This window comes from Phodopus roborovskii, unplaced genomic scaffold (assembly GCF_943737965.1).
Source record: "Phodopus roborovskii unplaced genomic scaffold, PHOROB, whole genome shotgun sequence".
Taxonomy (NCBI): Eukaryota; Metazoa; Chordata; class Mammalia; order Rodentia; family Cricetidae; genus Phodopus; species Phodopus roborovskii.
The window spans coordinates 72,837-100,376 of NW_026125416.1; the positions used below are offsets into that span (position 1 = coordinate 72,837).

Below are 27,540 nucleotides of genomic sequence, written 5' to 3' on the forward strand. Positions count from 1 at the left end.
GCTCTGGGAAGCCACACCCAGAGAGTAGTAAATGAAGCAGGAAGGGCAAGCAGGTCAGGGACTGGGAGCTGGGGCTCTTCAGCTGTCAGAAGGCGACACTTCTTCAGGGGTTAAGAGCCATCTCACCCCACCCCAGCCCACCACTGCTCTCCCTCTGTTCTACCTCTCTCCTCTGTTGCTTCTGTCCTTGTCTTCTGAGCTGAATATACACCACTGAAAATAAGTAAGCAAAGACTCCTCGGGAGAAGGCGGTGGTGTCTTTGTGTTGCAGCAGAGAGAAACAGCACAGAGAGGCTCTTGGAGCAGCATGTAGCCCCAGCACATCCTCTGACACCTTCCTTTCCCACCCCTGGTGAGGCTTTGAAGCAGTCACACCTCAGCGTGAATCTGGCTGTCCCCAAGGCCTCCTGAGTGCATGCTCCAGCAGCTCAAAAGCCTGGCTGTGCAACACCTGATCCATAGTTGTAACTTAAGCAATGTGTCAAAGATGCTCCCTTTTGTTTTGTCTTGTTCTATATCATACCTCCAGGAGAAAAACAAACACACAACAAAACAAAAATCGATTGCCTTTTGTCCTTTATATTTTCTTCTCTGAATATTAGTGCTTCTCTGAGCTCTCTCCCAGACTTACACCTTCACTCCTTTCTGTCTGAGTTACATTAATTTAAGTTGGTCCTCTACCTAGAAACTGGGTGTATATTACTAAACATATATCATCATCTACATTTCTCAGTGTGCATGGCAACTAGTGTTATGCCGTGTCTAGGAACTGCCACTAGACCACAAGGAGCCAGAGTCCGATGCAATCACGCAAGGGTATCTTTTATTTCAGTTAACTTTGGTTCACACTCCCAAGCAGCAGCTGAGGGAATGCTGCCCCGAATACAAACGAGCACACGTTTTCAAAGGAAAGAAGATCATGAGTGCATGTGTGCGTGGGGGGAGGCATATGCCCTGGCATCTTGGGATTGTGTCAGTGGGTACACGGGGCAAGGCGATCTTTTTATAAAATTACTCATCCAGCCATTGGCGCCAACCCATAAATGGCTAGCAGGATGTCTATACACATATCTGTAAACCAGTAAACCATTAAGATAGTACATCTGGAACTTACTGCCCTATCCTCTGGTTGACTGCATCTCTAGGGTGCTTGTTCAAATTTCTGCGGACACAGCATATTCCTGGGGCTAGATTCAGCCTCGGTTGCCAGATGCCTTAAGATGGAGACCCGATTGTTAAAATTGGAGTTTGTGAGCCAAGTAGGTGTTTCAAGGTCCTCACAGACACTAAGACTGGCTCTTAGATTTCTGTTTCCAGTGCAACCATCTTAGAAAACATTTCAAAGTGCCCTCAGCTGCTTGGCTCTACATCCAGGTGTTTTGTTATTTTTTCATGTTTGATCTGAATATATGTTATTATATTTTATTTTATTGAGTAAGGGTATATAGAGTGTTAAGGTCTGTACTGACCAGAGCACCCCAAACCTGTATTTGGCCATGCCTTATTGTGAGCCTTTGTCTTTCTCTTCCTGTGACCTGCATTGGACACTCTTCTGTTGGCCTAATTGTTACTGCTCATCAAGACACACTAAACATTTTTTATTGGGAGATAACATTTTTAGGACCTCAAATTCTATAGCATATTATTCACCATTTTCCCATTTAGAACTTTTAAAATATGTAATTCCCTTTTCCTTCTTTAATAAGCAAATGGGAGGAAGGAAGGAAGGAAGAATGAATCTCATAATTGCCCCCTAGTCAAAAAAATTCTTCCTTTGGATCTTCCCAGGCCTTAATCTGTACTCATTTCACAGAATTTAATACATTGAGTGGAATTATGTAGCACTTTATATGTAAGGCCCTTTCCCCTCAGGCGAAGTTGTAAGTTTCTGGAAATTTTTTAAAAATAGAAGTTCCAATTTTATTCTACATTTCCTAAGTTGATGGGTATAAATAATTATTTTATGTACCACCTTTGATTTATATATATATATATATATATATATATATATATATATATATATATATTCAATATATATAGAGTGAGAGAGTAAAATTTGGCTTATGGCCATATAGCACTTCATTAGCTAATCCGGAAACATTCTCTTTCATTCCCCATCTTCTCTTTTTTATTATTGTTGTTAAAACTCAGGTCTTTATTGGGGTGTCCCTCATGAGCATAGGCTGATCTTTGGCTTGAGGTCCTACATCTTCAGCCTGCCTGATGCAGGACTATACACCAGCACTACCTTCGGTCAGGCAGAAGCAGACGCTGTGCCCACAGCAAAGGGAGAAAGTGCACAATCTAGCATTTCTGAGAAGGGACAGATCACTACTGGAATTCATGTGTAAATGTGACATTTTTAAAGGGGGTATTTCAAATGCATATTGATGAACAGCTCATAAATCCTCATTTTCCATGGCAAAAAAAAAAAAAATGGAAAATTATAAGTCTCAAACAGGCTGTTCTTGGATAGTATAAGCTCAGAGGGTAAACTGGCTAATTTATAACTCAAGTCAAACATTATTTCACTTGGATTACTTCATTAACAGGTATCTAAAATATTCTTTTCCCCCCTTAATTTAGTTCTGGATTCATGATAAGCAGTTATTTTTTTCCTTGATATAATATAACATAGTAAAATATAGTAGGAAATATAATATAAAAGTGCTACTGTAGGTCCAATGGCACTGGGACGTTCATGGGGAATCACCATTTTGACTTACGCCGTTCATGGGGAATCACCATTTTGACTTACGCCATGTGAGTGGTGGTAACATTGCGTATATGTATGATGCCATTCAGCAAAATGGTGACAAACATGGTTACTCTCTGTTCATGAGCTCAGCTGCATGGTAAAGCGAGCCTGTCCGCCATCAAGACACGAGTCTCTGTACCACCTGGCAGAGTTTTTTAAACGTGTACAGTTTCACCCATGACTTTGATGTTTTTACCTCCCCTCATATCCAAGGCACAAGTCTGCTTAGTGCCGTTTTATTCCACTCAAGAAGGCATGCAGGTATGTGATCAGACAGGTCTGAGTCTCTGTGTTGGCTGAGCTTTATGACCTCTGGAAAACAGCTTGTGAAAACAGTTCATCCTAACTTAAAACCTCAGTTTCTTTTTGTGGCTCTGGGACCCAGTTCGAAGAGCAGCTGCCTGGTGGCAGTGTCTAGCGCAGCCATACTGTTGTAGTTCTTTCTACCACCCGATCGATCCCAGGGTTCCCAGGTTCTCTGAGGCAACTGCTTGGAAAAAGGAAAGGAAATAGAATCCTCTGCCCAGAAAGAGCATATAAGGTGTTCAAAAGCTGATACATTGAGTCCCACACTGTTTTGTCTCTCCCTAGACAGGACAGGGAGTAGGAAGAGGTGCAGTGTGAGAGGGAGGTGTGTTAATCAGGGTTAAGCAGCCTCTGAGCCAGCCAGAGAATTTGCTTCCCCCTATTTGGGGCAATGTGTTTTCTTTCTTTAGCTACAGTGTCTTGGTTTCTCTCTGTCTCTCGCTGTCTCTTTGTGTCTTTCTCTATACCTACCTTTAAAAACTTCCCGCTGCTGATTGCCTCAATACTTTCACATTTATGCCAACATGTGGCTCCAGTTTTTAATTTTAGATATTGTAGTCTTCTATAGTTTCGTTAGTTTTGATTTGATAGAGTTCATTGATGTTTAATAAGGGTCAGGAGAAACAAATAGGTCGAATAGGTATTTATTCAGGGAGAAATTCAGGGAGTTCATTGTAAATTCTTGATGCTAGTCAATTTTGTTATCTACATATGGAATATTTCTTTTCCGGTCTTTGACTTCTATATTCAATATGTAAAATGTGTTTGTGGATCAATGGGCTTATGTATATGCATCATAATTTGTTATTTTTTACTAGCCTGTTTTCCAAAGTAGCTTTATATAATTTCTTTTCATAATATTTATAATTTTATCTATTAACTTAAAATCTATGATCACTCTCAGCCAGGTTTTGTGTATGTCTGAAGTTGAAAAAAAATGTCTATTTTTGGCTTTTGACTTCTTCTTTAAATAGAATATTTCTTTTGTTGTGTTTTGTGTGTTGTGTTCTGTTTTGTATATTGATTTAATTTAACATGATTTGTTGAAAGACTTATCAAGATTCTTCTTTATTTTTCATTGGTATATCTGTGGAAAATCAGCTGATGGTCGTGCCATCATTTTAGGCACTAAATTGATCCATTTGTCTAATACCTGGGTGGGAAACAATCCACATCTCAATGCGGTAATGAATAATTGTAATTAGAGTAGAAAGATTCCCTTTATTATGTGCCTAACAACAAAGTATCTAATGCTAATATTAAATATAATGTATGTATTTTAAAAACATTTCTGTGATATTCTCTGTTAAGCAAATTTTTGATGATCTAATTAAATCTAATACATCTGTCCAAATGAACATTCTATCCACTTTTAGTTTGTTCAGTGTTCTGGAGCTATCACTATGTTTTAAAACATCTCACCACACGCAAAGAAATGCAACAATTATCCCTTTCCATTTCCTTACCTAGCTTCTTCCCAAATCCTATACCTCAAGTAATCATCCTTCTACCCAGGCCTGGTGGTCAAGGATTGTAATCACTACTCATCGGTAAACAGAGGCAGGAGGAATTCAAAGCCTACCTGAGTTACAGAGTGAATTTGATGCTAACCTTGGCTCTTCCAGAAGTAGAGCACTCACCTGACTCATGGATGGTCTTAAGGCCAATCTCCAGTAACAACAAAAGAAAAGCAATAGTGGTGTGTCTTATTGTAAGGTCACAATTTTAAATTACTTATCCTTTAAAAATATAATACTTTGCAACGTATCTTACAATCTAGATTTTGAACCTGATTTGATCGTATAGCATAAATGAAAACTTCATCTTTTAGTTTTTAAATATTCCCTATAGAAGCTGACAAATTACTGACCATTCTTAATCAGTTTGTTTATGTTAATAGTTTAGAATTGATAAAAATTTGCATATAAGTTTATAATTTTATAGTATATGATGTGTATATGATATATGTGTGTGTATGTGTATGTGGGATAGTCTTTTGTATGCTCAAATCTCTTATTTTCTCATACTAAGAATGAGTATTTAATAGAATAGAATATTGAAGAGTAATTTACCCCCACTTTTCCTAACCATATTTGCTACAGAATAATATAGACATATGCAATGTCAAATAAAATTACATTCTATTATTAAATAAATTTAATATGTTAACTTTTTCAGTTTTGAAGGTCCTAGAATTTGTGGGAAATTTATTGATTTTAATAATTTGGAGAGAAAAAATCCATTAGACTTTTTAGGTCTCTATAATCCTTTCACTTTGTTTCTATGTAAGTGACATATTTGGTTATTTGAATAAATAATATTTTCACTGTACTATTGATCTTGACTCTCTTTTAGGATGTAGTATTCCTTTAAAAGCACTCTTGGATTGAAGATCTTGGATTGAAGTAATTTCAGGTGTTATTGTGTGCACGTGCGCAAATGTATACTTAATGTATGGGTGTACGCCTCATTACTTCTTAATGGCAAAGTTTAAAAGCCTACAATCATTACTTATTCTTGATGCAAATTACAAGTTCAAACTCCCTAAGTTCAAACATTCTGTTGATTTTGTTTTCTAGTTCAATTTTGTTGGGAAATTGCTTGGACCAAGAGGAAACTCCTTGAAGAGGCTCCAGGAAGAAACAGGCGCTAAGATGTCTATCCTGGGCAAAGGATCAATGCGTGATAAAGCAAAGGTACTGAGCTTTGAGGTTGCTTCTTTGATCACTGACGTGGCTCCTGCAATACGGGGGGGCCCTGTTTACAATACAGAGATGGCTTTCCCTGTTCCCTGTGCCTTCTCCTTTCTGGGACTACACTGCTACCCATTCTGACATCTCTCTCTTCTTCAGTCATTGTCCCTGCCTCCTCCTGGGAATATGCTTCTTGTATTGTAGGTTGCTGTCATATAGCTGAACCTTTTTGAAGCCTCTGTGGGATGTTTCTGTAGATTGGTACACTGTTTTGATTCTCTGGTTGGACACTCTTTCTTCTATGCAGCAGGTCACACACATTCTCTCATGATATTCTCTCCTCAGTTCACTCTCCCCACTTAAGTGAGGTTACTCCATGTCTTTATCTGAAAACAAAAGAAAGTCTTGGTTAGGCCTTAAAAGGCTTCAGTAATGTTGTTACACAATACCTGACTCGAAGGCAAGAATACATTATGAAACATCAGGTTGAAGTTTGTAGAATTTGAGCTGCTTTACTTCCCATTTTACAAAGTGCTACCATTTCTTCAGTGTTTGTAGAGATGTATTCATAAGGAAATCTGAAAAATTATTTGGTCAGCAGGGGCACGTGTACCGTTACATCATTTGACCACACTAGGTTTTTATCATTTCATATATTACACTATTATGGGAACTGACCTTGAGACTGCTTGGAAAATCATGTATGGGTTTTATTTTTAAACTATTAAGGAATGATCTTAAAATAATGATTTTTAAAATAAAAAAGTGCCAACAAACTGACTAATAATTTCTCATCATAAATAATTTTTTATTAAGTACTTAGATATTGATTAAGCCACCTAAATGGGCACTTTTTGTATTGGTCCAATAGTCAAGTCTCTAACTTACAAAAGTAATGATTTCACTGATCTTTAATTCTGGATACTTGTGATTGTGCAAAGTTTCATAAATGAATAAACTTTTGCTAGCCCCTCCATCCTAGTGACTTGACTGCATTTGGAAGAAACAGTATAAATATTAAAGAACAGATAGCTATAAAATAATCCCTTGCCCCTTGTCACAATCCACATTACATATTTCTTTAAAATATTCTTTAATATTGACTTTAATATTGAATGTTTAATTATTTAATATAGAACACAATGCCTGAACTTGCTGTTTTCTCCCACTGTGTTGAATTCTTGTAATATAGAGACTCTGTACTTCTCAAAGTTAAGGATTAAATTAAGCATCATATCCCTTGAAAGGTTTCCTGAACTCTGCGTTTTCTTAACATCTCTTTTACACTTGTAACTCAGCTGCCTGATTTATCTGTGTATCTCAATGATGTCTTAACTCTCCCAGGATGGAAATGGCCTAATTAGCCTTGCACATTAGGGACCTCCATGCTGTTTCTTCTTACCTTTTAAAATAGATAGATGCCGATTTTTCATCTATATATATTTAGACTTTTTGTTCATAGAGTACAGCATTGGATTCCCTTTTCCCTTTGTTGGGTACCAGCAAAATTCTCTGACACTGTAATAGGAAACACATTTGCTTCCATTAAATTTCTATTAGGTTTAACTTACTGAAGTCACTTGTTTCTCAAAATTTTGTTTTTAATTAAATTATTGGTGACCCAACATAGTTAGCTTTGTTTGTAATGTTTCCATTTCAAAACTAAAATAAAGTAAAATGAAATGCTTAATAATAATGCTGTGTCATACAACACGTTTTCTCTAATCTAGGCCTTAACCTTCAGATGTAACAGACACATTCCTGAAACACAACAATAAACACGGATTTGAACGGCGTTTTTCCAGTCAGTATCTCATTAAAATAAAGATAAATCCTTGTAACTGGAGAGATGGCTCAGCAGTTAAGAGCATTGGCTGCTCTTCCTGAGGGCCCAGGTTCGATTCCCAGCACCGACATGGCAGCTCACAGCTGTCATTAACTCCTGTTCCACGGCATGTGACACCCTCACACATTCATCCATTCCAACAACCCACCTATTCACATACGATGAAAATAAATAATTATTTTTTAAAGAGATAAATTCTCAAGAAGTTATTGATGACTCCATTGCTATTTTGCTTTCTTTTTATATGAGCTGAATTTTAAAATGTGTGAGTATAACTCATTTATACATACATGGTTTATGTATATATTCAGTCATTTAATAGGCTTAAATACATGCATTAATTTCAATAGTATTTATTAATCATACTATGATCAACTTAGAGATTAAAAATACGTTTTAGCCAGGCGTTGATGTGCACGTCTTTAATCCTAGCCCTCGGGAGGCAGAGGCAGGCAGATCTCTGTGAGTTTCAGACCAGCCTGACCTACAGAGCTAGTTCCAGAAATACAAAGAAACCCTTTCTCAAAGAAAAAAGAAAAAAAAAAAAAGAAGAAGAAGAACAAAAACACAAAAAAACAAATAGTTCTCCTTATGATTTATATTCTGATGAAAGGGCAGTCAATGTATGAATGAATGCATTTTGAACTGTAATACTTAGATAATTTTTAGAATAAAGATAAAACAGGAATAGAATTTAGGAGGAGTGGGGAGAATATTTTGACATAGAGATCAAGATGATTGCTGAGGAACAGATAACCAATCGTGAAACACAGACTTGAGAAAGAAATGCCTAGTAAGATGGCTCTGAGTGGGACTCCAGCATCATCTTTAACCTTCTAATACCCATAGCAGTGAGCATAACCACAGTGGAGTGATTTTACTCCGCTTTGGGTATTATCCGGTTGTTGGCCCATAGCTATGGTGAAACCTCCTGCAAACGGCTTTGCACTAGCTTCTCCTGTGTCCCTCGTGCTTCTCCTACCTCCCACCCCACTGTGTCTGTGGATGCATGAGCTCCCTTCATTAGATGACTCCCAAGGCCTGTGATTGGTGTTAGGCTCCCTTCTTCCCTTCACATACCCTATGATGTACATGCTTCTGAACATAAGTGTTACTGTTGACCGTCTAGTCTCCTTTCTTATAGAGTTCAGAGAATTGTTATTTACCTAACTAAAATGCTAATGTTAGAAGTCTGATCAACTGAGATATAGAGTATGTGTGTTCATGTGAGCAAGTGTGTGTATGTGTGTGTGTGTGTCTTGAGGGGGGTGTTTATGCATGCAGGTGCACAGATAAACAATGCTTAACCAACTTTAATCAGCTTCCTTTTTACTCTTGCTTAATTTGGCTTCCTTATAGATATATCAAAATCAGTAGTATTGCTTAATGCAGTGGTTATTAAGGAGAACCACGTTCAACTCAAATCTGGTATTTCATGTTGTTTTAGTTTGATTTCTATGCCCCCAAATCAAAGAGTTTATTTTGTTTCATATCACTGAGTTCGAAATCACTGTTATTCATTTAAAAAGTCTGAACCAGAATGTATCCCTAGTGCACGAACTACTCGGGAGCCTGTTCCCCATGGAGGGATACTCCCTTAGTCTAGAGATACAGGGGAAGGCTTAGGCGCTACTCCAAATGACTTGACAGATTTTGATGATTCCTCATGGAAGGCCTCATCTTCCGTGAGGAAGTCTGAACAGGAACTCAGACTGGACAGGACCCTGGAGGCAGGAGCTGATGCAGAATCTATGGAGGGGTGCCGCTTCCTGTCTTGTACCCCAGGCTTGCTCAGCCTGCTTTCTTATAGAACTCAAGACAGGAACCTGGAGGCAAAGAAGTATGCTGCTTATTGTCTTTTGCCCCATGGTTCTCTTATAAGAATTATGTCTTCCTGCCTAGGAATGGACTGCCCACAGTGAGCTGGGCCCTCCCACCCCATGTCAATCATTACTCAAGAAGACGCTTTTCCACAGACCAGTATGGTGGGGACTTTTTCTCAGTCGAAGTTCCCTCTTCTGACATGACTTTAGCTTGTGTTAAGTTGACCAAAAATTAACCAGCTCACAACTGTTTTTATTTTTAATTAAAAAAAATAACAAGTATAATTGGACAGCAGTTGTGTACTTCTAGACAGAGCTTTTTATTCAATATCCATCCTATGCTTGCCCCATATGGTGATTCCACTGAATATCATTTAAATAAACCACCTACTTTCCCTTGTACAAAAATTGTCTTGCAGACTGTATTTCTGCATTGAATATGCTATTGATACAATGCTCAATGTATATTTATGATAAAATGAGATATTATCTAAATCAAGGAAGAAGTAAATAAGTCACAGATATGTGTTCTATTCCAACTATGTTCTCAAGGGCAAATTCAACATTGGGTTTTATTAAATATTAAACACCATCCCAGCATTTATAATGATTAATTTAATTATACAGCATGGTCTATTAAATATTTTCCTTAAAAACAATTAAGAAAGGGTTGATTATTTGGAGAGCAGGAAAATAGAATGACAAATTGACTTAGATTTGTTTGAAGTGGTTGTGCCGTACCTTTAACCCTTGTGGTTAAAAAGTTAGATTTTAAGATTTATTCCAGAATCATTATAAAGTTAATTGTGTAATATAGCAAACAGTTCTAGAAGTATGTCAGAAAGTTCAAATAAGTTGGATATTTTCATTTTATTGTGTTGCTAGTGGTGGTGGGGAAATGCTATGTTTTATATCATTAAATTTTAACCAATAACCTTTAAGTAAAGAAAGAAAGCAAAGAAACAACAAAAAAGGAAAACTTTAATGTGGAAGCCCAGGCTAACATCTTAGCATGAATCCCCTTTCTAGTCATGACTTTTCACACAATGGCCAGATCCTAGAGTATGTGAAGTACACTCAATAGAAAAACAATCCGGGAGACAAGCTAGGACAAACAGTACATTATAAATGATTAGGAAAACTGTATTTTGGGGGAACTCCAAGAAATAAAATAAGCAAATAAGCAATATGTTAGCATGTTAGCTTTATATCAAAACACCTCAAGAAAATTAGCTGTCAGTTTAGAAAGCCTCACAAAGACTCAGGGTCATCTGGCTGTTGCTTGCAGTCTTTGGAGTAACTTGCTGCATATTCTGCTTTTAGAAGGCTGCTATTTCAGTAGAATTGATGGTGAAATTTGGGAAGTGGGATCGTGGAGGCAGTGATTGTGTAAGCTCATCTTTGGACAGTGAGAAACATGGTCAGAGAGGTTAGGGAACATGATTACTGGTTATGTTAGCCACCACAGTGGCTACACACACCCAGAGAAGACTACAGAAATGGGAGAAAATGAAAGTGCCTTTCTTGTACCTGTTGTCTTCTTCAGATGAAATTTACAAGTGACTGTCACAAACAGTTGACATTGTAATTAAAGCCATTTTGGCATTTATAGCAAGGTTGGTAAAAATTCTGGAATATAGTCTTATGACATGCTAGAGGGTGTGTTGAAAGGAAAGGGATTTGGGATGAGTGTTACATGAAAACATAACAACTTTCTCGCAAACTTTAATTATTTGATGTGCTAGTAATATGAGGGTTTCCTGTTCAATAATGCATCTTCTTATTTGGCGATGGCTTATCCTTTCTGATTTCATGGCAAGATTCATTTTCATCAACAGGAAAATCAACAGGAAAAACCTTCAAAGAGAAGTGACTGCCTGTGGGCAATGCCAGGGTAAACTCTTCCCTGTTATCCTCATTTTTGCTTGATGTTGAACAAGTTCAGGTTTTCTCAGATCCTGATAGGGCAAGGCCACACTCATTGATTGTCAATCCTGCTGTGAGCGGTTATATAGATACTTGTTTGAGTCCTTTAATATATATAACGATCAGTAACCCTACAGACTGAAGAGCTCAGGTACCCTAGATTCCATCTTAGCTATGGGTTCATACAGTAGGCAGGAGATGAACAATACTCTTTCTTCTCTTCCCTTTTATGGAAAAGCATCATGACTTTCAGCAGAGATGCGAAATATGCATCTTTATTGGAATTACACATGGCCAGGGTTCATGAAAGGCAGAGAAATATTATAAATTACAGATGGGTCGATTTTTATTCTCGTTTTATTCTCTGTATTCTTCCGAATCTCTATGGAAAAGAGTTAAAATGGCAGCCTAACAGGTCCTACCTGAGCAGCAGTACATAGAGTAGGCGGCAGTGAATTATGGACACATATTTTATGAGGACAAAATGAAATATGTCTTTCAATGTAGAACCAATATATTATTTCAAAATATGATATATTTAGACTCTAGTGATCAAGTAATTACAGGGATTGGATTTTAGTTGAAGCCAAAATATATCATCATATTTGGGAAATATGATTTTCATATTAGTGTCTTTTCTTTTTATGTATGAGCAATTTGTCATTCACTGTAGTATACCATGACCTTAAAATGAAAAAGGAAAAAAAAAAGTCATAAATCTATCCAGGCTCAGTTTTCTTATATAAGCTTCAATGACAAAATAAATGTGAGGTAGCACTTTTAATTCCTCTACTCTGGTTTTATTAACAGCTGGAACAGTTCTCTTTAATTATTATAACCATGGTTATGTTGTCTAATATTTCTGGGGCAATAAAAGCAATGCACTCACCTAAGACATGGCACCCAAAATAAATCCAAGTAAGGATTGCAACCAAGCCTCACTGGTGAACCTGGGGAAATGGAGAGCCATTAATTCCTCCCAAGCCTCACTAGCAAACCAAGGATGGTTGGGAGTCATTGATTTTTCCCAAGAATCGTTAGTGAACCAGGGATGGCTGGCGGTCATTGACGAGAGCAGAGCTGACTCAAGGTCACCGTAGCATGCATGGTAAGTCAAGCTAGTTGTGTCCTGGGAGCTGCCTGCATGACTCTCACATGACTTTGGCCAGTCAGAGAATCTTTCCCACAACAATCATTTACTGCTGGCCTAACCCCAGGGAGGTAGTCTTGGAAGTTTCAGTTTTTGAGACTTTGAAATTTGTTTAATTCCTGAGTCTTATGACATTTCCTCCTCACTCTAAGAAGGAACATTTCTGTTGGAGGACGTCACTGCACAGCAAAGCCTTTAGAACATTTCCAGGAGTTTTATGTGTAGCTGTAAACCACTTGTTGATATATGTTGGAACTTTACTCTTAGGTCCCAGTCAGAGTAGAATGGGAAAAATGCAGAATCTCCTTTATCTTATTGTGGTATGCTTTTATTTATGAAAATATCTAGATATACAGCCATGAACAGAGAAATTTGGCATTTTATAAAGCATAACCATAATAGTACATTTCTTTATACCATTGACAAAGGTATTTTCCCCCTTTAATCAAGTGCTTTATTGTCTGCCTCAAAGTACTATAATAAAAACAAAAGCAGCCAAACAAAAATCTGCATTGGGATCATCCATACCTTGGAAAGTCGGGATCATCCATACCTTGGAACGTCTTCAAGCTTACATTGTGAGCGCTTTTGGAATTGGGTGGACATTCTTTGCTGTTTCACTTAGAGAACAGTGCAGTTGGCCTGTGTTACCTTTAAACCCCAGTAGTTTCAGTGATTTACCCATAACCAGGAACCTATAACTAGGAAAATGCTGAGCAGACTTTCCCTCAGTTGAAAGGTCTGGGTCTCATGGAATCCGATGCTGCCTTGTGTGGACTCTGAAAGGTCTGAGGTTGCCTCCTGGGAGGGCAGCTTAATCTATATGGAGGAGCCTTGTGTAAGTACAGATAGAGTCTGTACTACAGCATCACAGTCAGGGTTCGCTCTAGTCATGTGGCCAGAGTTCTCTAGTAGATTCTGGCCCTAGGTCTGGCATCATAAACTCAGAAACAAAGGTTGTATCCTTTTGTCCCATCTAAATCCTTGACCCACAGAATCCATGTAGATGATGATGATAATAATAATAATAATGTGATTATTATAAGCCTGTGAATTCTACATGTTTACTTATTCAACAGTGTAAAAGGTATCACTTATATTGAAGATTCAAAACCTTCCTACAGTGTTAGGAATATTCAAAATCCTAGGTGTGTTTTGTTTTTATATTTCTGCTCCTACCTACTGGCAATGATTATTAATGTGCATGTATTTGGGTGTGTGTATGTATGGGGTGTGTGTTAGGGTGCATAGGGGTGTTAGTGGGGGTGTGGAGTGTTGGGTAGTTTTGTTTTGGGTTTCATTTTCACATGCAACTTGAAATTGAAACTTTGACCGAATGATTTCAGCACATGGGAAAGTGTCACATCAAACTTTCCAGTCAGGGAAATGTTTCAAACAAGGGTCAATTCTAAGGTTTCTACATGTAAACAGTTCATGTGGGATAGAGCGCCACAACACAGAAGGCTCCAGTTAAAAAGATTAAATAAATTATAAAGCTGGCATCCTTTTTTTTTTTTCTTTTTTTTGCTTTATAAGGTTAATTGGGAAGGTGATTCCAATTTCTCTGCAAGGCTCCTCAATCTTATTATAACTTGACAAAGCAAATAAGCAAATGCTCCAGTATTTGACCAGGGATGGTAGATGGAGGTCAGTAAGGGAAGTGCATCTTGCCATGCAGTGTTTGCCCTAATTCAGAAGGGAAGCCAGCCAGAGGCGCTGCTTTGTTGTTGTTGTTTGTTTGTTCATTAGTTCTTTTTTCTGATTAAGGTGAATCTTTTCAGGATTTATCCTGACCCCTAAATTATATATCTGGTGTGTGTGTGTGTGTGTGTGTGTGTGTGCGTGTGTGTGTTTGTGTGTGTGTTATTTATTCTAACTGATTTTGTTCTTTCATTTTTCATTCCTTACAGAAACTAGAAACTAGAAAAATTAGAAAACTAGAAAAAGACCAATTTATATAAGATGCAAACTATCAAATACCTTTAATGCATGTGCCCATTGTACATATACACAGATAATTCAATCAATGGTGTATATTCATATATGTTATTAACATACTATATAAATATACACTTATGCATAAATATTATGCTACGTGTTATTAGTAATATCAGTAGACTTCAATATTACATACTTGTCCTAGTTAGAGTTATTATGACTATGATGAAAGGCCATGACCATAGCAACTTGGGGAGGAAAGGGTTGATTTGACTTATGCTTCCAAATCACTGTTAATCATTGAAGGAAGTCAGGACAGGAAGCTGAGTAGGTACCTGGAGGTGGGAGCTGGTCAAGAGGCATGGAGAAGTGCTGCTTACTGAATTGTTCCACATGGCTTGTTCAGCCTGCCTTCTTATAGAATTCAGAACTATGATCCCAGGGAACCCACGATGGATAGGATTCTCCCATCAGTCACTAATTAAGAGAATTCCATACATGCCTGAACTTAAGGAGGCATTTTCTTAATTGATGTTTCCTCCCCTCAGATTAGACATTCACACATCTGCACACAAGGACACACATACAAACATATCAGTTAATTTGTATTAGTGTACATTTAAGGTGATTTTTAAATTAGTCACTATTTTAGTTTGCATGTTTCTGTAATTTATTTTATAATTCAATATCTATGTGCAAACCAGCAATTATCAAACTGAAATGGTTAAGGCCAGGCCATGGTGGCACATGCCTTTAATTCCCAGCACTCAAGAGGCAGAGGTAGGTTGATCACTGTGAGTTTGAGAACAGCCTGGTCTACAAGAGCTAGTTTCAGGACAGCCTCCAAAGCCACAGAGAAACCCTGTCTCAAAAAATGAAAACAAACAAACAAAAAATTATGTGATTAATCATCGTATCTTCTTAAGGTAACTTTTTATTTTTAACCCAGAATGGTTGCATGTATTGATACAGTGGATGCAGGTTGATATTATAAGCATGTATATTAATACACATCGATGCTACCCTCTCCTTGTCACCTCTAGTAAAAACAAGCTTCAAGCTCCTCTCTTTTATTGCCTCATAAAACATAAAGTATTGTTGAGTACGGTTCCTGTACCACACTCTAGAACACAAGAACTCAGCCTTCTATTTGGATTAAGTGCTGTCTTCCCTTCCTCCCTCCCATCCCTGACCCTCCCTTCCAAGTTTCCAGTAATCAGTCCCTTTGTAAATCCTATGATGGAAAGTTTGTAGGTTTTCAGGGAGGATGCCATTAAATGCTGAAAATTGACCCCAGAATAAGCCAGGCTCTTTGAAGAGAACTTTCCAAAACTTGTTCTACCCAATGTGGGCCACTTAGATGTTCAATTAAGAGGATAATTTGCTCAGAGTGGAAAATACTGGAGAGCAAAATCAGGTGCTCAACACAAGCGACCATCTGTACAAATTCAGTCTCTGCTTGCAGTGGTGTGTATTTGACTGAGTTGCAGTGATGTGTATCTACCTGGGTTGCAGACATGTGTATTTGATTCAAATTTATGCAGTCTCATTTTCCCTTAACAAGTCAATCACAAGTTGAATAGAACTTATTCTATCTGCCACAAATACTTGACAATTAGACTCCTTCACTGAGTAGGGCCATCATAAAGAATTGAACGATGTCCTTAGATTCTTGGTAACCTTGGCTAAATAATATAGACATCAACTTACTTGCTCTGGCTAACTATGCTACACAGAGCCCAGGCAATGGCAGAGAAATAACCAGGTCCTCGTTGAATGACTTAGCAACATCCCTAAGATGACTTTTAACAATTCTCTTTGTGCCTGGGTTCAAAAAAATGTAAGTCAGAACCCAAAAAACGTGCCGGAGAGGACATATAGGGACATTTATTTAATTTTCTGCCAACACTGTGGACTGTACCTGACTTTTGCAACCCTGCCGTATTTTGTGCACTGGCAGGACTCCTGTTCACAAAGCCCTCCATGTAAATGATACTCTCCAACATAGTCTCTCAGCTTGTTGCAAGGATAAGCACCCCAAACACCAATGGGAAAAACACACTTAAACTTTTTCCCATTAGGACTCCTTATGACTCCTTATTTAGTTTTAAAATATTATTCAGTTCTTTTTACCTCCTCCCTTCATGTAAACATTTAAAACCCTATCATGAAGATTAAGTTTTTTTTTACATCAACAATTATATCTCTATAGTCTACATTAGATTCCTTGTCTGGGTAGATCAGCAGGCAGAATACTGAAAGGGCACTGTACAGTTCGTTTTTATTCTATAAAATTTAAAAAGCAAAGTAAAAAACAAGCCATCTCTAAATCGCAACAAGTTAGGAAATGTAAAGTTAATGCTTAAAGAAAATGATAAGCATGCATGAAAAGCAGAGTCAAGTTCTGTGTAAATAACAAAGGAAAGTTAAATTTCATATGGTATATAAACATATACCTCATCTACACACAAAAATTAAGACATGTTTCAGTTTCAAACACTGATATTTTCAAAATCATTATTTTCTCAAATGATTGAGAGACGCTCCATTCTTTGGTGAAATTGCCAATATCATGATTACTTCAATCAAGTTCAACAAAGTGTATAGTCGCTTGAACCAGTAAAGGGGAGGTTACATAATGCCAAATAATGTAGCTGGCATTGCACTGAGCAGAGGTAACAACTGGGATGAGGTAACATTGTCCAGCCATATGAATTTTTATTAAAATATTTCATGAAAATTATATTCAGTACTGACCTAAAATAAAATGTGGAGAAACTTTTTTTTTTTTTATCATAACTCTTAATACTTATTTTGAAGATGATTTCATGTTGTGAATAAGACATACCTGTGTCTCACTAGCACCTGCCTCTAGTTTAAACATACCCTGGGGCATGACAATTGACATCGGTCAGCCAGGTTTGGCTGCACGGTACTAGCAGGGTGACTCTGCTGAGGGTTACTTTCTATTTATCTGCTCTGTGAGTAAATTATCACACACAGAGCACACATCTTCATCTTACATTTAGCAAACATGAAGACAGAATCCATTCTTTGTGTGGAGGATATATATATATATATATATATATATATATATATATATATGTGTGTGTGTGTGTGTGTGTGTGTGTGTGTGTGTGTGTGTATATATATATATATATATGTGTGTGTGTGTGTGTGTGTGTGTGTGTGTGTGTGTGTATATATATATATATGTGTGTGTGTGTGTGTGTGTGTGTGTGTGTGTATGTATATACCTGTGACTCCTAGTTAACTGAGAAATTGGGTAGGGGGTATAATTATAGGGTCCCCTAAAACATGGGAGATCCATTGCTATGGTATTAAGTTGTTTTAGCTAGAAGACGGACATCAAGGTATCAAAATAGAAAGAGGATCAAGGTGTACTGTTTTCTCCTGACATTTCTTAAAATATGAAACACAAAATAGATTGCTAAAAATGAATTTGAATTAATTTAAATGTAATTCATATGAAACCTAAAATAGAAAAATAAACTTTCAAATTAATTTAAATGTGATTCATATGTAAAATTATTTAAACTAAATAATCTGAAATAATTCAAATTTCCTGGAAGGCAGGAAATTGAATAGACTGCTGTCCCCTGTCGCAATCTTGTTGCTGTGAACTGAAGGTTTAGATGTGTTTTATTTCTTAGAATACCACAGTCTGTCCTCTCTCCCCTGATCATAGACATTGTGAACTTTGGATAAGAGGAGCTGGACACTGGTCCCTCGGGGTGCTGGAGCCCAGAGGCTGCAACCAGGGCTTGGTACTACCTGCAAGTGATGCTGCACTTGTGGAAAAGCTGAAAGAGCACTTCCTGTCCATCCCATCCTGTTCATTCCAGCTCCGTCAGCTGCTGGGCTCTGCACAAACCCTCCTGTGGCTCGTGAAAAGAGTTGACTTTTAGGAGAGTTTTTACTCACTTCATCACTATAGAAATCTACAGGATAGAAAGCTGATTAAAACACATTGCAGTGTACGTATAATGAGGAATGCATAAAATTTGTTCAAACTTACAAACCAACGCTGCTTAGTTAGATTCGATGCTTTCCTCCATGGGGGAGAGGGGTGCAAGTCTATGACTATTACCTTCCTCCCTCATCCTCTACTCTATATTATTGAGGCAGGATCTCTCACTGAACGTGGAACTTGTTGTTTTGGTTAGACTAAGTGGCTCTGGGGCTCCATTTGTCTGCCCACCCAGTGCTGGAATATTGGATGTGTGCTATGGAGCTTATCCTGGGGGTCTGAACTCAGGTCCCCATGTTGATGTGGTAAGCACTTTATTCATCGATGCATCTGCTCAGCCTCAAATACTTACTTTTCTTGGTTTATTTTACTATGTTACAAGGTCATTCTATCCATTCCATCTCTAAGGGTAGTTTATTTCTTAAGTCACTAAGATTGACCATCTGAAAAATTCTAATGCATGCAATGTTATTTTTGTGTTATCACAATCATGATTAAAGCTTTTTTTCATCTCAAATATGTCCCTTCTGTCTCCCTTTACTGAGGGCCCCTGGTAAGTACTTAACTGCTTTCTGTTACTGTTCTCTAACTCCCCCTTTTTTTGAATATCCGAATTTCAATAGTGCACACAACAGACTCATCCCTGTGTTTCTCCATTGGGTTCTCTGTATTCTTTTGTGTAGCAAATGTTCTTCTAGATCAAGGGGCCAGCTCCTTTGTGAAGCTACAGTACAAGTTTCTAGTGTATTCTTTAGATAGGATTTTACCTTTCAGTTTGGGCCATTGTAATTAGCATTGCTGTAAAGATTTATGCATATCGTCGTGTGAGAATGGGTTTTCACAGTAGAGAATTTAAGAATTATTCATCCAAAGTTAAGACATTAGGACATTCATCTCATGTTTATATTATTATCTTCATCATGAGTACAATTTCTGAAAACTCTAGCAAGCGCTCCTGGGATATTGGTTATGTATTTGAAATCTGATTCGGGGTAGAGTATATTAGCACGTATTCGTTCTAGGAAAGACTATTAATTTGTATTTTATCTATGGGTTATCATTTTTAAACAAAGGTTTCGGAGAGAACTTTCTCAGCAATTCCCTGAGCAAGGATTCCCACACCCTGAGGCACAAGCATGATTTTAATTCCCTTGTCAGTAACACCAAATTTGGTAGACAAATGAAGCCATCTTCCTCAATTGAAATATAATATCAAACTGGTTCCTGAAGCGTCTAATATTTTCCTGTAATTAGAGGTGACATTTTCAAATTTTATAACCAAGAGGAAAATTTAACCTTCTCAGAAGAATCACACTCTAGAGTTGATATAGAAAAGTGCATCGTTCTGGGAAGTATTCACCAAAGAATTCCATCAGACACTGAACAGATGCCACAAGATCCTTGTCTCATCACTAGGACAAGGGAGGAGGGATAATGGGGGAGGAAGGATGGTGGGAATCATTTCCTCCCCTTGTAGCCTAAGCTGAATCAGGTTTCCTACTTTGCATCTCTGACAGCTCAGTGATAGAATGATCATGTGTGGCTTCTCTGGAAAAAAAAAAATGTTGTGCTTTCTCTTCGCCTCTACTATGAAATTGAACTATCTTCATGAGATTTGCTGTGTGTCCTTTGTTGGGTTTCTAATTTTAGTTTTTATTACTAGGGGAAGTTAGAGGGCTTGTTTCAGATGAGACTATCTTTTTTTCTGTCACTCAAACTTATTTCTTTGTAAGGTGATTATATCTCCGCATGAATATTCACTTCAATAAGGAAAATACAAGACCTCCAGATAACGTTAATAGAATTTTATCTATGTCGATATAATCCATGAGATTGGCTTCTTGGGCAATTGCTTTTCATGTGGAAATCTTGGCGATGGGTTTAGGATGACAACCCACAGGGTTGTTAATACTCTGCATTCACTTTGGCTTTATCTTTGTGCAGCTTAGGCTTCTGATCTTTTTCTTTGTGTTGAGTTAGTGGGGCTGAATGCTAATGAGCCACTTGGCTATTCACGACATCCTTAGATAATTAATATAGAGAACACTTGTCTTCTATGACCTGTTGGATGGGAATTAAAAATTAACTTCTAAACCTGGTTCCTTAAAACACCATTGACTGAACAGTATCTGGGGCTTTGTAACTCATGATGGGTTTAATTTATATGGATAGAAAATATTTGAAACAGTTACATCAAAGGATGCTAGATTAGTAGAGAATGCCTTAAAATTATTTGAAAGATTACTAAAAAGCAATAATTGCCACTGGTCAGTGCTATTGTTCAAAAATCATTTTCTGGGCATAGCCATAGTATTTTATTGTAGCAACTACTTAAATTTTGCTTACAATCTTTTAGTAATTTGATATTACAAAGCATTCTATAAGAATTATAATTGAATACTTAGTATGCAAAAGCTATAAAACATGAGAACTATTTCCATACTTAAGAAGATTATAAGGTACTTTGTGATCAGTTAATCTTCAAGTCTTGTGTAACTCAATGGAGTAAGAATTTGATTTTCAAGATCGACTTGCCTAAATAATCGAACAGCTGCATGTTGAAGAAAGAAAATTAAAGTTCCAGGGAAAATAGCAAAACTTCCCTCATAACTTCTCCATTTGTGTTCTTTCAAGGTGTGCTACTTAAACATCAGGAATAGGATCTCATAAATTATCCCAGTTATTGACAAATTTACTCAGTCTACCAAATAGATTTATTGAAAGTTGACCACTAATTGATTTATTATTGTTATTATTAAAACTAAGAGGTTTATTTATAAATCTTAATGACTTTACTATTTATCTTTACATTCATGGATGGTACAGTGTCAATGAACCAGCTTATCTAACATTAAAAGGTTCACTCTTCTTACTAATGCAAAAGATTGGCTCTTCCCAGTCTAAACTCTATTTCTACCACAAAGAAATCTCAGTGTCCTTGCACAGAGACTCTCGAGCACAGACAGGTGTTTGGGACAACAACAACAACAACCAAAAAAGAATATTACATTTTATTTTCTCTTCTCGATCAGAGAACTGAAGATAAGAACGCTAATTCTAGCATTACAAGTAAAGTCTAAAATTAGAAAAAGGAGGGAATATGATAAAAAAATTACTTGAAAATGTGTGCATGAGTTGGATGGAGATAACTTGTATGTTCATGTGTGGCACATTCTAGACAAAACCTTCAGTCTATAATCTTCAGATTCATATTTTGCCAGTGTTTTGTATAGATCTTTGATTTGGTCATTTTTTTTGGTGAGAATTACTTTCATGTTTCCATAAGCAGCTATTTGTTGAAATTTCTTCTCTGACTCCTCTTCAGCCAATGCTCAGCTGCTCTTGTACTCAGAGGAGGGCATGCTTGGCTGCTGCCTGGTTCTCTTCCAAAGACTTTTGGTCAGAGATACCTATCTGTAGCTCTAGGTAGCAATTCTCAGCTTGTGAGAGCAACTGCCACAGGAGTAACACATTGGTATAGGTTGTATTGAAGAGCTCTACCTCGCTGTGTACCACAGCCTTCAGCCCATTCAGAACTTCTGTGACCTCATCCATGGTGAGAGTCTCCTCTACCAACCTGCTCTCCTTGAGGTCTTGAAAGCAGGAATCTACCCTTTTAAGGCTCAAGCCTCTTTTTGAATGAACAAAACATATGTAATTAATAACCTCATTTTGATGGAGCTCATTTAGGCCCAATTCTGCCTTTAATCTCAGCACTTGGGAATGAAAGGCAGATCTCTGAGTCTGGGACCAGTCTGATCTACATAGTTAGCTTCAGACCCTCCAGCACTACACAAAAGACCTATGGTGGTGGCCTGACCAGACAGGAAACAGGAAGGCCAGCACCTGGGGCCTGAGCAGAGTAGGTTGTTTAGAAGCTGCCAAGCATTAATTTATTAAACAGATTATTTTAAGAGTTTTATGAGGGATTAAGTCACTGGTTCCAGCTGATACCACAAACAGTATTATGAGCATCGCTGTATCCATAACTGGATGCTTTTGATCTTTATGGTAGATCTTGGAAAGTTTGTTGATTTAAGAAAACGATATACATGCATTGTTCTGGGTCAAGGACATGGAAGAGTACATAATGTATGGTTATCAATATACAATAGCTTAGGATCCAAAGGTTGATTACATGAGAAACCCAAGGCAAGTAATGTTGATTGCTATATTTTTATAGTAAAATCTGGTTAAACAAACAGGCTGAATACACAGAGAGATAGCAATCTTAAATCTTCAGTGTTTTAGAATGTAAGAGGCATTTTTTTTAACACAATGTCCCATCACAACAGAAAAATAATAGTGTGTCTTCTTATGAATCAATCAACCTAGGGTCAGCTGTAAAAGCTTATATGAAGATGATCTCATTGCATGTTTAAATATTTTCACTGCAATGCACAAAGTAATAGGCTTAAGTCCTATCTATATTTTATCCCACTAAGGTAAATATTTCTTGTAATATTTCTTCAAAGGATATTGAGACTATTTTATTTTTATTGGGATTTTATTGTTTTTACAATGTTTTTATAAAGTAAATATAACTATTTTATTTCAAAAAAATAAGAGAAAAGGTAGGTACTTTTCTTTTGAAATACTGGGGTCTTATTTATTTTATACTATTATTCTTAATCTTTTCTGTGATTCTTGAAATGTGAGAACCAACTCCCATACCCTAATTCTCTGACACCAACAAGTCAGCATAGAGTTTGAATCAGGTCTAGTACTAACTGCCAGTAATCAACACAGATCCTACAGTCTAAATGCTCACAACCACAAGGCTGTCCCCCATTTTGGATGTCAGTCAGAAGTGTCATCTCCCCATGTGACCAATGACCTTTCTCTGATATAGCTACAATTAGTGTCTTCACAACTACATCAGGTTCAGGGATTGTCTGGAATAACTTGCAGACTCAGGGAGACACTGTTTGCTCCATCACTAGTAAACATGTGACTGATTACGAATTTACAGATGAAGGAAAATCAGAAAGGATCAAGGAGCATCTACTGCCATGCCACCCGCTGATACCCCAATGTGCTCAGCTTCACAGATCTCCCAGGCATCACCCTTAGGGTTTACTGCAACATCCTTTCATTATCAAGTTTTATGAACATATTGGACACTGATGGTTGTGTCAGTCTTCAGTCCCTTGAAACTCCCTTCTGGAGATTGGAAGAGTATAGCTTATTGTTCCAATTCTCTAGTCACATGGTGGGTACATCTGGTCACTAGCTCTCCATTCTTCATATTTTCCAAATAATATATGCTCTATTGTTGATGCTAGTGGCTTGAGATCAAAATAAAAGATGTTCATGTTTCCATTACACATTTTATTTTATAGTTTATTGAGTATATAATCAATTTAATTATTGAACTCAATTGTCACCAAAAATAGGTATTACATGTTTTGTATGATTTTACAGAGTTTAATGTGATAAAGTTCCTCAGTATATTATCCCTATAGAAAACACTGCCATCCAGGATTGATCTCTTACAATTTTAATTGCAAAAGAAAAAAATATTGACAACTTACTTTCAAAGTGAGTAGACGTTTCTTAAACTTCATAAATGAATATAAACTGCAAGAAAACACCATCTACCAAATAAGAATTATAGAAATCGTAGACATAAAATAACAAAAAGGCAATGAACTTTCTAATAGAAAAGAAGTTATGTAGGAACAAAAACTCAAAGTCTAACATTGCATATAAAGAGCACATCATGTACCCAGCAAAATATACTTAAGTTTTAGACACAACCTCATATTCCAATAAAAATTAAATTTCAGAAACACTGACAGGTTGCGACAATCTTGTAAGCCAGGAGTGTTTTATTTATCCTAATTAACCATTATATATAAAAGCCTTTATATCAGTGGCTCTCAATCTTTGGGTCATGTCCCCTTTGAGGATCATATACAAATCATAACAGTAGCAAAACTACAGTTATGAAGAAGCAATGAACTAATTTTATTGTTGGGCGTCACTGTGACATGAAGAACTGTATTAAAGGGTTGAAACATACTGAAGGTTGAGAACCATTGCTTTATACACATAGGCACTTAAGAAAGAGGGCTCTCTTGAGGCCTTTCTGCATAATTTACCACAAAGGCAAAATGTCATGGGGTTTTTGAGTCATATCCATGACATGTCACTAAGTGAGGAAAGTATCACTTGATAAAGGAAAGAGAAGCAAATGACACTTTGAGCTTTGAAGCACCTTGTCATAGAATTTAAGAAATCTATTTGTTTCAGAGTAATGGGTCTAGAGGATACAAATTGAAATATCTCCTTCCATTCAAAGACAAGACAGTGTAATAATCAATAAGAGGAATTATTAATATCAAATAATTTATATTCTACGATGGAACATGAAATATCACCAGTGAAAAATACATGCTAAATTTAAATCAGATTTTTGTTAAGATTTTAGAATATTCTAAATTGTTCTAGGGAAACAGGGTAAGGGAAAAACATGATGAACATTGTAGCAGTAATGGGTTATAACAACATGAGAAAAACAGGGGAATATAATAGCCCCAGAGGCCTCGCAAAATTAATAAATGATACTGAGAGCTGGCAAGGTACCTCAACAGGTAAAAATGCAAATGTCAAGCTTGATTACCCGAGTTCACTCCATGGAACTTACCTGGTTGGAGAGAACAACCTCCCATGAATTTTTCTCTGACCTCAATGTGCATGCTGTTTTACTTGAACCCAAGACCACAAACTTTTAAAATAATAAACATAAAAGGGGGGAAAAATACTTAGGAAATGGAAGTCAATCACTAAGCCTGAATCTTCTCTTGATCTTTTTTTTAAGAAAAGGTATGAAAAAGTAACTAGAGAAGTTGATATTACCATATTTGTTGAGGTTAAGACACTACTGGTTTAATTTCTCGTTTTGGTGACTTTGCCACAGATCAAAGTTTGTTACTTGTTACCTGTATGGGGGAAATGCATGAACTAACTTTTCCAAGTTGTCCTCTGACTTCTGTGTATGTGTAGTGGTCTGTTACCAACCCTGACACACAAAATCAATAAATAAAACATGTAATAAAATAATGAAAATGATAATAACTGATTCCTTCATAGTTAGAATGGTAGCAATATCCTTAAGGTTGTTGTCATGGACTTACATAGTTTAACCATATGAATTTAGGAAACAAATAATACTGCTTGGGAAAATATTGACTGGGAGTGACACACAAAATTGAGGATTGGTTTTCTAAGGCAATAAATTATAATTCATCAGTAGCATAAGCTTTTTTTAAAAAAGAGCTGACTTTGTTGAATGTCTTGCTGGATAAGAAACTAGGATATCAAAATTAAATTAGTTCTACTGGATACATGATATTGACAATATAAAATTTTGAAAATATCTGTTAACCTTAATTATTACCAATTTTTAGATATAGATATAAATGACTAATTTTAGGATTTTACTTTTAAAAATATAAGTTTTCATTTTAATGGTGATTGTTCTGGTTATTTTACATAGACACATCATGAGACATTTTTCTGAATTATTTCTTCCAATTATGTATCCCACATTTCCATTCACTGTGTTATTTGTACTCATGAGGCTCATGATAAATACTTTTAATATACTTTAATGGGTTACTGTTTCAAAAAATTTTGCACTGCCACAACACAGGGAGTATTTACATTACATTAAATTAAGTTACAGGATTACAATTAAATAGAATGAAGAAATAATAAAGGCCCAATGCACCAATACTTCAGAGCCTAGAGAAATTAGATTCTTTGATTAACAGCTCAGGAAGATGATAAACAAAATTTAGATTACTAAACAAAGTCATTTTGTTTATAATATCACCATCAAAGATTAATGATCTCTCATTTAGAAAGACTGATTAATGTGCAAATTATCTTACCTTGATAAATAGCTGTTATAAAACATTTTTCCATCATTGTGTATTTATGGTGAATGATTTTAATCTTAAAGTTATGACTTTAAATAGGTTCAAATATGGGACAATTTGGTAATTCTTGTTTTTCTAAAATATACTTAATGGCTGGGAATTGTGGCATAAGGAAACTCAGGAGTCCAAGGAGAGTTTCAATTATATGCTCTATACATATACATGTTAAAGTCTATTTGAGTTATTTCACTTGGTAATGGAAATGGAAATAGAATTGGAAATAATATGAAGGAATCTTTCCAGAAAAATTCTGGAATGTATAATTATCAAGTAACGATGATTCAGAGTAGTGAAAATAAATTATTACATAATATTCATTTCTTGTTTAATTTCATCCCCACGTTCTGTTTTGTATATTACCACCACAGGTCATTACTCCTTTATTTCAGTAATATTCAGTTAGAGACACAAAAGATGATTAGTTGCTGGAAAGGAAAATAAATATGAAAAAATCTGTTAATAGTATTTTATTTTACTTTACCTTTGAGATTATAATATAATTACATAATTTTTCTTCCTTCCCCTTTCTCCCTCCAAACCCTCCCATATATCTCTCGTTGCTCTCTTTCAAATGTATAACTTCTACTTTTCATTAATTGTTGTGGCTTTCGGAACTTACTTCTCAATAATAGATAAGCAGTCAGTGTGCACATCCATGGGGAAGACTATTTCTTCTACTCAGCATTCCTTAGTTGTCTACCATTCTTTCAGGACCACAACCAATCAAAATGCAAAATGGTAAAGCAAAGTCTCAATGGATATGTCTACAGAAACAACCCCAACACCTAAGGCTCAAGGAACATTGTAAAAGAGTAGGTGGGAAGATTGTAAAAGCCTAAGGATCAGGGAATTTACTTTGATTATATGATCTCTTAATAATATCAAAAGCTACACCTATAAAATTTCACCAACATGATTGTCTAAACATGAGCTAAGCAAGGACTACAACAGTAGACCCGCTAATGTGTATGGGAGAAAGCTCTATTGTTGATAGATTTTAAAATTCACTAAAATAATCTATTGATTGGCATGGTGGACATAAATTTTACATTGTTTTTCTATATTTGGGTAACAATGTTCAGAGGATTATTTTGGTATAAATAGTGGTCATATCCCCAATCATCTAATGCATTTGACATAGTAATGTTAGCAAAGTGGAATTT

General features: G+C 36.5%; 1 protein-coding gene across 1 annotated transcript in view; it reads left to right on the forward strand.

Annotated features, from left to right (window-relative positions):
- LOC127215292 (KH domain-containing, RNA-binding, signal transduction-associated protein 2-like) overlaps nucleotides 1-27,540 on the forward strand; it is a gene marked incomplete at its 3' end in the record, with an annotated part of 154,169 nt that overhangs the window by 46,301 nt on the left and 80,328 nt on the right. Inside the window, exon 3 of the mRNA XM_051175665.1 lies at nucleotides 5,644-5,760. Within this exon, the coding sequence (XP_051031622.1) occupies nucleotides 5,644-5,760 (117 nt within the window). The remainder of the gene's footprint in view (nucleotides 1-5,643; nucleotides 5,761-27,540) is intronic.